Raw genomic sequence first — 15,336 nt, forward strand, 5'->3', positions numbered from 1 at the left:
AATAGATTACATTCGCTCGGCACAAACTTGTCTATACTGAAACGCCACATGTTATCCTTGAAATGACGCGAAAATGCGCCCACATCATTGTCGGTAAAATCGGTAAAGCACGTTTCCAAATGTTCTCTAATGAATGCATCGGCTGCATGTGAGTAGTCTTTGAAAGGGCGCTACCCTGGAAGACCGATGCTTACGGAAAACTTTAAAACTGTGTGAGAAAACATTCTCGTCGTTTTTTTTTTTTTTTTAGATTCGCACTGTACATTTAGCTTGCCCCTCCTTAGTTCTGTAACATTTCCCTGAAGAAGCGCTTCCGTTTCCTTCCGGCGCATTCAGAAATACAGTGAATAATTACGTCTGATCGCCTATTTCTACCTTCCAGATCAGCAAGTTTCTTTGTGTGGAAGCCAATAACGTGTTTTGTAGACTTTATGGTAGTTTGAACTTGACCATCTTCAGCCGGAGAAGGCTCAGACAGCCTTTTGTCAACTTGAGTGAACATCTGTTCAAGAATGTTTCGACATTACATAGTTGGAATTTGATTTCTGAAATATCGTTGCGGATTACAGTTTGAGCCTCAAGCAACTTTTGATACATTTCTTCCTGTGTCCGACCTGGATTTGCTTGATTGTTTACTTAGAGAAGCAAGTTGCAGACAAGGAGACATTCATAGGCAGGGTCAACGCACTTCCGTGGGCACGGCAAGACAATAATGCCACGACAATCCCTTCGTAATGAACTACTACTAATGAACTATTCCCTGAGCAAAGAGACGATGCTAGCCCTGGAGAGAGGCCACTACGGCGTCCCTATATGCATGGAGTCACGCTGGTTACGACGATCAAGGGAATACGGCGTTTTAAATATTTTCTTAGCTCGTCGCTATTTCGCGCCGTTGACGGCCGTTACGTGTTGTCGCTCTTCGGACTTGCCGCCTGACGTTAGGGTGTGCTGGGAGACAAAGATTGACGGTCAATGGAGACCACGTGGCCGGGCAGAGACGAAGACGTTGCTTTTGCAAATACTTACACAATATATCTGCCACATGAGTAAAGATATCGAGATGAGCAGAGAGAGAGAGGTTAAAACGTACAAGGCGGGGCCGCTTACAAAAAGCCCCAATGTTACAATAAAGCCGTCATCGGACCTCTGGTGAGAGAGGGGCACGGCACAAAATCACGTGACAGGCGCCACTGTCATCCTTTTCAATGGGCACCGAGTCACGTGAAAAGGCCATTCATATTACAGTCCCCTATATCTGGGAAGAGCTCATTTACTTGCGCCAGGTCAAGCTCATCTCTGTTGGGCCAGCAGTTTCCTTTCTCCGCGGTAGCAGAATTTCAGCGAAGATACTTTCAAAGGCCCTCATAAAGGAGCCGTAATTGACGGCAGTGGCGCATCACATGACCGCTGCATTCCACCATAACTGAGGCGCATTATTTGGACGCTAAGGTATTGTCTTCCACGGGGCGCAAACTCTGCATTCCCTGTTTGGCGGCAAGGACGCTGCTTATCGCCACTAGCAATTATCAGCCACACTATGATCTTCTCCGCCACCGGAAGCAACTTCTCCATCTACGAAGTCAACCTCGATAGATCTTTCGCGCAGCGGAGCGGCAGTTGACGACAGTCGGCGTTCGACCACAACGCCGCACACACAACATTCCGGATATCACTCTTTACAAAGCTTGCACGCTTTGTCGCTTACCTTGTCCCACAACAATAATGGCCATCTGTCTTGCGCACCCTTATTTACCGCTGAGAGCCCGGTACTTCCAGGTCATGAAGAACATGCGCGTTATCAGCATGATAAGTATTCCTGTCAGGAAAGGTTTCCACGCAACGGGGCTTATCTTGCCCCACAACAATGATGGCCATCTGCCTTGAGCACCTTTCTTTACCGCTGCGTGCCGGGTACTTCCAGGTGATGACCAACATGTGCGTCATCAGCATGATATAGTATTCCTGACAGGAAAGCTTTGCGCGCTTTGGGGCTTGTTCCAAAACAATAATGGCCATCCGCCTTACGCACCTTTCTTTACCGCTGCGTGCCCGGTACTTCCAGGTGATGAACAACTTGTGCGTCATCAGCATGATATAGTATTCCTGACAGCAAAGCTTTGCGCGCTTTGGGGCTTATCTCAACCCACAACAATAATGGCCATCTGTCTTGTGCACCTTTCTTTACCGCTGCGTGCCCGGTACATCCAAGTCAAGAAGAACATGTGCGTCATCAGCATGATATAGTATTCCTGACAGGAAAGCCTTTCGCGCTCTGGGGCTTATCTTGTCCCACAACAATAATGGCCATCCGCCTTACGCACCTTTCTTTACCGCTGCGTGCCCGGTACTTCAACGTGATGAACAACTTGTGCATCATCAGCATGATATAGTATTCCTGACAGCAAAGCTTTGCGCGCTTTGGGGCTTATCTTATCCCACAACAATAATGGCCATCTGTCCTGTGCACAGTTCTTTACCGCTGCGTGCGCGGTACATCCAGGTCAAGAAGAACATGTGCGTCATCAGCATGATATAGTATTCCTGACAGGAAAGCTTTGCGCGCTTTGGGGCTTATCTTGTCCCACAACAATAATGGCCATCCGCCTTACGCACCTTTCTTTACCGCTGCGTGCCCGGTACTTCCAGGTGATGAACAACTTGTGCGTCATCAGCATGATATAGTATTCCTGACAGCAAAGCTTTGCGTGCTTTGGGGCTTATCTTATCCCACAACAATAATGGCCATCTGTCTTGTGCACCTTTCTTTACCGCTGCGTGCCCGGTACATCCAGGTCAAGAAGAACATGTGCCTCATCAGCATGATATAGTATTCCTGACAGGAAAGCATTGCGCGCTTTCGGGCTTATCTTGTCCCACCACAATAATGGCCATCCGCCTTGCGCACCTTTGTTTACCGCTGCGTGCCCGGTACTTCCAGGTCACGAAGAACATGCGCATGCCACAATAATGACCATTAACCTTGCGCACCTTCCTTTACCGCTGCGTGCTCGGTACTTCCAGGTGATGAACAACATGTGCGTCATCAGCGTGATATAGTATTCCTGAAAGAAAAGGTTTCCACGCTTTGGGGCTTATCTTGTCCCAACACAATAATGGCCATCCGCCTTGCGCACCTTTCTTTACAGCTGCGTGCCCGGTACTTCCAGCTCATAAACAACATGTGCGTAATCAGCATGATATAGTATTCCTGACAGGAAAGCTTTGCGCGCTTTAAGACTTATCTTGTCCCAAAACAATAATGGCCATCTGTTTTGCGCACTTTCTTTACCGCTGCGTGCCCGGTACTTCCAGGTCATGAAGAACATGCGCGTCATCAGCATGATATAGTATTCCTGACAGGAAAGCGCTGTGCGCGTAGGGGCTTAACTTGTCCCACCACAGTAATGGTCATCCGCCTTGCGCACCTTTCTTTGCCGCTGCGTGCCCTACTTCCAAGTGATAAACAACATGTGCGTCATCAGCATGATATAGTATTCCTGAAAGGAAAGCTTTGCGCGCTTTGTGGCTTATCTTGTCCCACAACAATAATGGCCATCTGCCTTGCGCCCCTTTCTTTAACGCTGCGCGTCCGGTACTTCCAGGCGATGAACATGTGCGTCATCAGCATGATATAGTATTCCTGACAGCAAAGCTTTGCGCGCTTTGGGGCTTATCTTATCCCACAACAATAATGGCCATCTGTCCTGTGCACAGTTCTTTACCGCTGCGTGCGCGGTACATCCAGGTCAAGAAGAACATGTGCGTCATCAGCATGATATAGTATTCCTGACAGGAAAGCTTTGCGCGCTTTGGGGCTTATCTTGTCCCACAACAATAATGGCCATCCGCCTTACGCACCTTTCTTTACCGCTGCGTGCCCGGTACTTCCAGGTGATGAACAACTTGTGCGTCATCAGCATGATATAGTATTCCTGACAGCAAAGCTTTGCGTGCTTTGGGGCTTATCTTATCCCACAACAATAATGGCCATCTGTCTTGTGCACCTTTCTTTACCGCTGCGTGCCCGGTACATCCAGGTCAAGAAGAACATGTGCCTCATCAGCATGATATAGTATTCCTGACAGGAAAGCATTGCGCGCTTTCGGGCTTATCTTGTCCCACCACAATAATGGCCATCCGCCTTGCGCACCTTTGTTTACCGCTGCGTGCCCGGTACTTCCAGGTCACGAAGAACATGCGCATGCCACAATAATGACCATTAACCTTGCGCACCTTCCTTTACCGCTGCGTGCTCGGTACTTCCAGGTGATGAACAACATGTGCGTCATCAGCGTGATATAGTATTCCTGAAAGAAAAGGTTTCCACGCTTTGGGGCTTATCTTGTCCCAACACAATAATGGCCATCCGCCTTGCGCACCTTTCTTTACAGCTGCGTGCCCGGTACTTCCAGCTCATAAACAACATGTGCGTAATCAGCATGATATAGTATTCCTGACAGGAAAGCTTTGCGCGCTTTAAGACTTATCTTGTCCCAAAACAATAATGGCCATCTGTTTTGCGCACTTTCTTTACCGCTGCGTGCCCGGTACTTCCAGGTCATGAAGAACATGCGCGTCATCAGCATGATATAGTATTCCTGACAGGAAAGCGCTGTGCGCTTAGGGGCTTAACTTGTCCCACCACAGTAATGGTCATCCGCCTTGCGCACCTTTCTTTACCGCTGCGTGCCCTACTTCCAAGTGATAAACAACATGTGCGTCATCAGCATGATATAGTATTCCTGAAAGCAAAGCTTTGCGCGCTTTGTGGCTTATCTTGTCCCACAACAATAATGGTCATCTGTCATGCGCATTTTCTTTACCGCTGCGTGCCCGGTACTTCCAGGTCATGGAGAACATGCGCGTCATGAACAACATGCGCTTCATCAGCATGATATAGTATTTCTAACAGGAAAGGTTTGCGCGCTTTGGGGCTTAGCTTGTCCCACAACAATTATGGCCATCCGCCTTGCGCACCTTGCTTTACCGCTGCGTGCCCGGTACTTCCAGGTGATGAACAACATGTGCGCCATTAGCATGATATAGTATTCCTGACAGGAAAGGTTCGCGCGCTTTGGGGCTTATCTTGTCCCACAACAATTATGGTCATCCGCCTTGCGCACCTTGCTTTAGCGCTGCGTGCCCGGTACTTCCAGGTGATGAACAACACGTGCGCCATTAGCATGATATAGTATTCCTGACAGGAAAGGTTCGCGCGCTTTGGGGCTTATCTTGTCCCCCAACAATTATGGCCATCCGCCTTGCGCACCTTGCTTTACCGCTGCGTGCCCGGTACTTCCAGGTGATGAACAACATGTGCGCCATTAGCATGATATAGTATTCCTGACAGGAAAGGTTCGCGCACTTTGGGACTTATCTTGTCCCACAACAATTATGGCCATCTGTCTTGCGCGCCTTTCTTAACCGCTGCGTGCCCGGTACTTCCAGGTGATGAACAACATGTGCGCCATTAGCATGATATAGTATTCCTGACAGGAAAGGTTCGCGCGCTTTGGGGCTTATCTTGTCCCACAACAATTATGGTCATCCGCGTTGCGCACCTTGCTTTACCGCTGCGTGCCCGGTATTCCAGGTGATGAACAACATGTGCGCCATTAGCATGATATAGTATTCCTGACAGGAAAGGTTCGCGCACTTTGGGGTTTATCTTGTCCCACCACAATAATGGCTATTCGCCTTGCGCACCTTTCTTTACCGCTGCGTGCTGCGTACTTCCAGGTTATGAACGGCTTATGCGTTATCAGCATGATATAGTACTCCTGACAGGAAAGCTTTGCGCACTTTAGGGCTTATCTTGTCCCACAACAATAATGGCCATCTGTCTTTAACACCTTTCTCTACCGCTGCGTGCCCGGTACTTACTGGTCATGAAGAACATGCGCGTCATCACCGTGATATAGTATTCCTGACAGGAAAGCTTTGGGCGCTTTGGGGCTTATCTTGTCCCACAACAATAATGGTCACCTCCCTTGCGCACTTTTCTTTAATGCTGCGTGCAAGTTATTTTCAGGTAATGAACAACATGTGCATGAATAAAGGAAAAATCAGGCATCCACCCGTGCGTAGCAATTGCTACAAACACCTTTTGCGCACCTTTTCTTTTTCTTCAACTATGAGGCTTTTCTTTCGAGGAACCCGTATGGGTTTCCTTTGTAGCAATTGCTACGAACGGATCGATGCCTGATTTTCCCTTTATTCATTACTTCTCTCCACCTTGCGGGTTTCCGCAGAACTACTACGACAAACATGTGCATCATCAGCATGGTATATAATTCCTGACAGGAAAGGTTTACAAGATTTGGTGCTTATCTTATCCCACAACAATAATGACCATCTCCCTTGCGCACATTTGTTTAACGCTGCGCGCCCGGTACTTCCCGGCCATGAACGACATGTACGTCATAAGCGTGATGTAGTATTCTTGACAGGAAAGGTTTCCACGCTTTGGGGCTTATCTTGTCCCACAACAATAATGGCCATCTCCCTTGCGCACCTTTCTTCAACCGTGCGCGCCCGGTACATCCAGGCCATGAACATCTGCGTCATCAGCATGATATAGTATTCCTGACAGGAAAGGGTTCCACGCTTTGGGGCTTATGTTGTCCCACAACAGTAATGACCATCTCACTTGCGCACCTTTCTTCAACGTTGCGCGCCCGGTATTTCCAGGCCATGAACAACATGTCCGTCATCAGCATGATATAGTATTCCTGACAGGAAAGGTTTGTATGCTTTGGGGCTTTCTTGTCCCACAACAATAATGGCCATCTGCCTTGCGCCCCTTTCTTTAACGCTGCGCGTCCGGTACTTCCAGGCGATGAACATGTGCGTCATCAGCATGATATAGTATTCCTGACAGGAGTGATTTCCACGCTTTGGAGCTTATCTTGTCCTACAACAACAATGGTCATCTGCCTTGCGCACCTTTCAATAATGCTGCGTGCCCGGTAGTTCCAGGTCATGAACAACATGTGCATGATCAGCATGGTATAGTATTTCTGACAGGAAAGGTTTGCACGCTTTGGGCCTTATCTTGTCCCACAACAATAATGGCCATCTGCCTTGCGCACCTTTCTTTAACGCTGCGCGCCCAGTACTTCCAGGCCATGAACGACATGTGCGTCACCAGCGTGATATAGTATTCTTGACAGGAAACGTTTGCACGCTTTGGGGCTTATCTTGCCCACAACAATTATGGCCATCTGCCTTGCGCACCTTTCTTTAACGCTGCGCGCCCGGTACTACCCAGCCATGACCGACATTTACGTCATAAGCTTGATGTAGTATTCTTGACAGGAAAGGTTTCCAGGCTTTGGGACCTATCTTGTCCCCGAACAATTATTTATTTATTTATTTATTTATTTATTTATTTATTTATTTATTTATTTATTATACATACTTTCAAGGCCCTAAGGCACTACAGAAAGGAGTGGTACATAACAAAGCAATGTAATAGGCAGATAGTGGTATGCAGGCAACGTTAAGCGATATCGTGGTAGACTGTTGTTTTAAATGAAGATACATCTGTGATCTGAATGATGGAAGCAGGAAGGTGGTTCCAGTCGACACTTGTGCGGGGTAAAAAAGAATCATGATACTTGTTCGTTCGGGATGATGGGACGGCAACTTTATATCTGTGGTCAGAACGGGATGAAGTGTAGGTAGGTGGGGTGATAAGTTGATTCTTGAGCACCGGATTAGAGTGACAAACCTTGTGAAATAGGCAAAGATGAGCACATTTCCGGCGTAATGAAAGATCTGGCAGATTCAGGTTTTTTGTCATACATGTAACACTGGAATGGCGGGAATAGTTAGATCAAATAAAGCGAGCTGCTCGATTTTGAATTGCTTCAAGGTTTACGGTTAGTGATGCTTGATTGTTATCCCAAATGGCAGATGCGTATTCAAGTTTTGAGCGAACTAGGGTTTTGTAGAGTGTCAATTTTACTGAAGTAGGAACGGTGGAAAAGTTACGATGAAGATATCCTAACATACGATTAGCATTAGCAGTAATATAGTTAGTATGCATATTCCATGAAAGATCATTAGTTATGAGAAGGCCAAGATATTTGTGAGCTTTAACGGATGCTAATGAAGTGTCACTCAGTACATATCGACACTGATTGCTATTGCTGGTTTTAGTGATATGCGCATCGATTTATACTTGTTAGCATTAAGTTTCATGAGCCATTTTTTAGACCAGAGTGATACATTGTGAAGATCTCCTTGCAGTTTATCTGAATCATCAGGGTTAATGATCTTTCGGTATATTACGCAATCGTCTGCGAACAGATTAATTGATGATGACTTTACACAGTTAGGGAGATCATTAATATAAATCAAGAAGAGTAGAGGCCCCAAGACGGAGCCTTGTGGCACTCTGGATGTAACTGTTGACAAAGCAGATGAAGAGTTATTGGTTGTGACATATTGAGTTCGATTAGAAAGAAGCTGTTTAGTCCAAGGCAACACATTTGGGTTAATATTAAGCTGATTAAGTTTATGGATAAGCAGGTTATGACATACGGTGTCGAAAGCTTTGGCAAAATCTAAAAATATACAGTCAATATCGAATCCTTGATCTAAGGCGGCAAGCAAATCGTTAGTGAAACAAAGAAGTTGAGTATCGCATGAGAAAGTTTTTCTAAAACCGTGTTGAGATGGACGGAAGAGCGAGTTGCTTTCCAGGAAATCGATGAGGTGAAAATATATTACGTGTTCTAAGAGTTTGCATGGAATGCTGGTTAATGAGATCTGTCGGTAGTTCTAGGGACATACTGCGTTACCTGATTTATAGACTGGAACCACCCTCGCCGTTTTCCAGTCTGACGGAAGCGATGAGCACTGTACTAAGTATACAGTTTAGATAGAATAATAGATGGAAATAATGCAGTACATTGTAACATTTTTGAATTAATAAGATCAGGACCTGCAGAAGCTGAGATCTTTTGATTATCAATCAAACGGTTACTACCAACCCAATCAAATAATATGGGATCCATAGCACAAAACACGGAATCATGAATATTTGGTAAATCGGCAAAGTTATCATCACAAAGAAATGAGGTAAACACTTCACTTAACACAATGCAACACTGGTTTTCGTCAACATTACTGCCATCTACATGAACTAAATGAATGGATTCAGCTTGTCGCCAACAATACTCCAGAATTTACGTGGGTTAGTAAGAGGGATGGCAATGTGACATTAAAATAGGTTTTTTTGGCGTTGGTAGCAGCATAAATGTACTTGGCTTCTGCACGATGGTAAGCATCCCAGCGATCGGCAAGATTGCTTTCTTTGGCACGACGGAAACTACGTTTCTTTTTGTTGCGTAGTCGCTTAAGGGAATTATTAAACCAAGGTGAGCGTGAGTCCTAAGGAATCTGCCTTCGAGGTACATATCGGTTAATTAAGTCGAGTAATTTATTTTTGTAGAGTTGCCAGTTTTCTTCGACAGAGCGTTCATCAAATTTGGTAAGGTAGTTGCTGGTAAACGCTTCCAGTTCATCGGTAATTGAGGGTATGTCAGCGCGGTTATAGTCAACGATAATTTTAGGTCGTCTCTTGGTAGATACCTGCATTTTCAACGTGAAATTAATAATCAAGTGATCACTTACGTCTTGAAGGTAAGCTAGTTTAGAAACAAGGTCAGGCACAGTGGTGAAAATAAGGTCCAGGATGTTAAATGACGTAGAAGTTGTACGGGTGGGTTCATTTACTAACTGTGACAAGTTAAAGTCTGAACAGATATCCAGAAATTGTGCATCCTCAGATGAGCTTTTTGCCAGGGTATAGAACCCGAAATCACTTCTCCACAAAATATTAGGAAAATTAAGGTCCCCCAGAATGTGACGCACATAAATACCGCACATAGATACCCAAGAAAGTGGATGGGCAAACGCCGCCGCTGTAGCTCAATTGGTAGAGCATCGCACGCGAAATGCGAAGGTTGTGGGTTCGGTTCCCACCTGCGGCAAGTTGTTTTTTCATCCACTTTAATTTCCATTAATTTATCGTTTCTTTATTTCATTTACTAAGCAAAAGTAGTTTCCCCTATGTTGTCCTTGGTGTCAGCGTTTGTTGGCTTCTTATGAAACGCCAACGACGAATTTACCGCTCCGCGTACAACTACGATCAAAACATCCCCAGGCGACCTAAATAAAGTTATGCGGAGGCATCCACTAGGATCTCCGTCATAGCTTTCGTCGCTTCGGGACATTAAAAACGTTAATCACCACAAACCAAATCAATACATGCGGGCATACATTCGAAGCTAAACGACTGCATCCGTAAGTCATAGTGAGCTTGCAAAAGCGTCGAGAATATGCTAACTTCTGGTGGAGCTCAAAACATGGCATGAATAAAGTCGCTTTTATGTCAAAGGCCAGCTGCAGATGCCTACACTTTCGCCGCAAGACGAAACTACATGTAACACAGAAAGCCCATTCGAACAAAAAAAATCAACTTAAACGTGCTAAAAGCAGGCCAGAGCATGAACACATACACTTTTTCGAAGCGGCAGGCGTTAACTAGGCTAAAAAGAAGAGCTTGTGAGGACCCCTAGCACTTCACAAAGCCGTGCGTTTTTTGCCACTTCCTCGAGGTCAGCCCGCCCGATCCTGTGTACCCACACTTTTCTTCTTTGTGCGTTGCGCTCGCCGGATGGTAAAGAAAGAAGCCTTTTGCCGTCGCTGTGTCGGTCGCGGCAACCGAAGGCGCAGCAGCAAAGCATGACAATTAAGTTCTCGTCCCTAACACCTCGATTTGTTTCGCTAAAGCGCTCTATATCAGTACGTTAGCGCGAACTTTCGTCATGCTTTCGTCGCGCAGGGCCTACAATGGCGGTCGTAGTGCGCTGGAAGAAAAAAATATACAAAAGCGCGGCGCCTGCTTCCACGTGACACAGGTTGGCCAATGGGTGAACGGAGGAGGCTGGGGCGACAGGAGGCGTGGAAGAGGAAACGACGGGGAGAGCGGGCTGGGGGAAAGATCCAAGAATGGCGCTACTTTTGGAAAATTGAGGGGAGGAGGAAACAACTTTATTAACGCGACAGCGTTAAGGAGCTTGTGTCGCAAAAAAGGCGGTGTCGTCGGCGTCAGCGGCGTTGGCCGTGAGCGATAAATCCCAGAAGGCACTTCATAAATAAAAAACATCTTGCAAGATGGGCTTGGTGGGAATCGAACCAGGGTCTCCGGAGTGTGAAACGGAGACGCTACCACTCAGCCACGCTTTCTTTTTTTTTTTTTACGCTTTCGTTCCTTCAAAACGGGACAAAATCGCCTCTAGTGAATGCGGTGTTGCCTTAGAAACGTGCCGTAGAAAGTTATACTGCGGTGTATATCGGTAATTATGACCATGTAACTTACAGAACTCGCAGTTTCACGAGTAGCGAAGTACGTTTCCGCTACATTTCTTCTGCGCTCTGCGCACACGCAGAGCCATCTTGCGGCAAACACAGAAGACCCCCTCCTCGCAATGTACGGCGCTGCCCCGACACGTGGCGCGCCACTCACCCCATGATCGCGTCCGCCTTCATGGCGCATCGGGGCCCGGCTATCTGTGCCGATCGCGACGTTTGGCTTGGCGTAGCGCGTTTAAGTAGGCGGTGCGAACGGGGTGCGATAACGCTATCGCGTTCCACTCTTGAAGGCGAAGCTTAAGCGTCCTCCATCTTTTTAAATACTAGGGGAAGGGGAAGGGGGAGCCAGATCATGAAGGGGGGGGAGGCTAGGTCGGGGCCCAGGGCACCGCAGCTGTCGCCGTCCATTCCGCCAGCCTACACTGTGATTCTTGGTCGACACACCTCAACGCTTTCTCCCATTCTTCAGGTGAGGGGCTAGCCGCAGGAGCTCTTTTGGGGGCGGGTGGCGGTCGCATCCCCATAGAATGTGATCCTGTCCAGCCTGTGCTAAGCCGCAAAACGTACATATTGACATGTGTACTTATCTTTATCGGGCGACCACGTTTCGCCGCCTAACAAATGTAATCGCACAGCGCGGGACGCGCCTGCATGTATCCAAGTTTCTGGAAAGTTATCGATGCTTCTATCCGGCTGTCTGTTGTCGCCGAACCTTGTGTTATCTGATTTCATCGTGTGCGGCGACTGGTGTAGAACTTTGTGGAAGGCACGCGGGTCCGGACGATTAGTCTGGAACATTCGACGACTGCTGTATAAAAGCCGACGCGCTTGACCCGCTGATCAGATTTTCGACGATCGCCGACCGTGTTCGCCGCTATCGTTGTGCTATAAGTGTAGCCTCTTTTGTGGGCACAGGTTCGCCCAATAAAAGTTAGTTTTGTGTTTCACAGTATTGCTACTGTGTTCTTTGACGTCACGACCACGTGACAATATCGAGACGCTGTCATCCTTCAGGATGGCCGCTTGTCTCCTGGGGATGAGCACATTGCGCGTTTGAGCCCGATGCAGGGTCACGGCCTGTTGTCTGTTTAGGCCGCCGCATGGAGGCGGGTAAATCTGTCGTTCCTCTCTTTGCCGACGGAGGCGATCTCCGTAACTTAACTGACAGTGTTTCAGGGTTTTCCGGAGGAGGCTGCCCCTCGGCCCGGTTAGTAGTTGCGCGGGCTGTGAGGTGGGCAGCTTCGTTGCCGATGTTTCCCTCGTGGCTAGGGACCCAGAGAAGCCTCATGCTTATCTCCGGCCTCTGTAGTTTTTCTGCCGCGGTTTGGCTTACTTGGCCCGATCTGAAGCTTTCGATCGCTGACATTGAGTCAGATACTATGAAGAGCGTCCTTGCGACTGCGGTTGCACTAGCAATGACGGCCTCTTCCACTTCTAGGATAGAGCTCGTTGCGATTTCCTCGGTTCGGAGGATCCGCCCCGTTCCGTCCACAGCCGCTATCGAATATGTGCCGTTCCCCACAGGCGAGGCGTCCACATACATGGCCGGTTTCTTTGCTAGAGTCTTCTTAAGGGATTCCGCGCGTGCGCGTCGGCGTCCCTTGGTTTGTTCTCCCATGTTCTTCGGGAGTGGTGGAATGACCAGTTGGTTCCTGATGTCTCTCGGAATTTTCACTCTCTTGGTGGTTCCTGTGTGTGTGAGGGGGGGGGATCATCATGCCCTTGCTGAGTGCATGACAGCCTCCACCACTGCGCCGCTCTCTGCGCTTCCACGATTTCGGTGACGGTGTTATGGAGTCCTAATTGCATCAGTCTTTCGTTGCTTGCCCATGTAGGAAGTACGGCGGCTACTCTGTAGACTGAACGCAGTAAAGTGTCGATCGTTGCGGTGGGGATATTTCGTAGTTGAAGGAAAGGCCATGTGTATGCTATGCTGCAGACGAAGTAAGCCTGGATTAGCCTGCATGCCTCTTTCTCTTGGAGTCCAAACTTGCGGCCAGTGATACGTCGCAGCAGTTCGATTATCTGGCGAGAGGTGCTCGCCAGTCTCTTCACAGTTTCTTTGAACGAGTTCTTTTCCTCTAGGAAGAGCCCCAGTACTCTGATGGTGGCGACCTGGGGTACTACTTTTTTATTGACCACTATTTCCAGCGTAGTTTTGATTGCCTGCGTTGTTTTGCCGCCAATAAACAGTTCTGACTTGGTAGAGGAGCATTTGAGGCCGTTGCCGGCCACGTAGGCTTCTACCGTGTCGGCTGCTGTTTGCAATGCCTGTTTGAAGGCTCCGGCATTGCCTTGCCTCGTCGATATGGTAACATCGTCCGCATAGATGGCACGGAGGATGAGCGGGATCTTGTTAAGTTCCTTTTGTAGGTTCCTCATTACACAGTTGAAAAGAAAAGGCGATAGTACTGCACTACTGCATACTAGGGTGTACCCCTAGCGCCGAGATTGATCTGAGGGCTGTTGATATCTCCAATGTTGAAGGTGGCTGCCCGGTCGCGAAGAAAGGCATTCATTATGATGCGGCGGAGACGAGCGCCACCTGGAGATATTGCAAGAAACCGGGCGCGCCGCTTCGTAGCCTCCAGGACACTCGCGCGCCGGCGAGCGCAAATGGCGGACGTCGTGACCGATCTATGAATGGTAGAAACGCTGGAAAAGAAGTTTCTTTGAGTTTTCGCATAACATAATTATGTTTTCTTGTATAGTCAAATCACAATCCGACGCTATCATGACTATGTTGTGTGTAAGTCGTACTTAACTATCTTTCTACGTATCTTAGCTTGATAATTTCAATTAGTTCAGTAACTTCCTTGCACCACATGGAGGGCCTGGTGTGGGTAGTTCGAACGACGTGGGACGCCGACACCGGATTTTCTGCTATATGGGGCCCTTAACGCTACCGCAGTAAAACGTCAGTCGATGTTCAAACCACAGCGGCCTGCATGCATACCGGAAATGCATGGGTACAAGAAGTGGTTGTTATTCCTCCTCCTCAATAACGTGCGTGCAGGTGCCACGGAGCTTCGTCCGCAGTGCGCGCGCAGATGTCTCTGCGGGGAAAACTAGTGTTCGGCAGTGGAAATATCTTCAAGCTGATGACACAGACCGGCTGGTGTACCATGCGTGCAACTTGGTATGAAAACTTTTTCAGCCATGAAGTTAGATCATGGATTCTCTCACACATTTACTGAGATGAGCCACCCATAATAACGTTCTGCTGAAAGATAAAACAGTTATCTCGCTTGCGCTCTTCTAAAAAAATGTCTCCCTCTTTAAAGCAGAAAATATATCGAACCCGCAAAATTATAGTACAAATATTTGCGGAAAAACGCGTACAAAAGGCAGCAAGACTCACGTGTCCGCAAAAGGCAGCAGCACTTCACGCACGTGGCACCGAATGTCACTGTCCTCCTGCGAAAGAAACCCGTTATGCCCGACTGGAGCTGTATCCTTCAAGCTCGGTATACAGTTAGCAGAAACGACCACTCCGTTTTTCACTCACTCTGTCTCTTTCTCTGTCTGTTTGCCCCCACATTAGTTCTATTTATTTGCCAGCAATGGTCACTATTTCTTGACCTCATTGCTCCTAGTTTACACAGTGCGCACCTCTGTCCTAAGGCAGCGGAATGTCGAACCCAAACCCGAACCGGAAGTTCAGCTGAAACTCAACCCAAGCTGAGCTGGCATTCGCAGACCGTACCTGGAACCCTAACCAAGCCTAATCTAAAGAAAAAACTCCGCCCAAGCTCTCCGTACGGTCGGTTAACCAGCGAACCTGAAAGATGCGGCAACGTCGCTTAATGAACCTGACGGTTCATTAAACGACGGCTTGGTAGGCTGCCGGATCCTCGATATGCAGTAGCTGCTTGCGATCGGTCGCACGAGCCTATTCTTGTGCCCGGGTTGCAGCATCGGCACGGTGTAGACGAGCTCGTTCCCGGG

General features: G+C 47.9%; 1 protein-coding gene across 1 annotated transcript in view; it reads right to left on the reverse strand.

The window, feature by feature from the left end:
• LOC126543044 (uncharacterized) overlaps positions 1-15,336 on the reverse strand; it is a 91,791-nt gene that overhangs the window by 5,425 nt on the left and 71,030 nt on the right. The window contains exon 4 of the mRNA XM_055077623.1: positions 14,750-14,805. Within this exon, the coding sequence (XP_054933598.1) occupies positions 14,750-14,805 (56 nt within the window). The remainder of the gene's footprint in view (positions 1-14,749; positions 14,806-15,336) is intronic.

Source organism: Dermacentor andersoni, chromosome 2 (genome assembly GCF_023375885.2).
Source record: "Dermacentor andersoni chromosome 2, qqDerAnde1_hic_scaffold, whole genome shotgun sequence".
Classification (NCBI taxonomy): Eukaryota; Metazoa; Arthropoda; class Arachnida; order Ixodida; family Ixodidae; genus Dermacentor; species Dermacentor andersoni.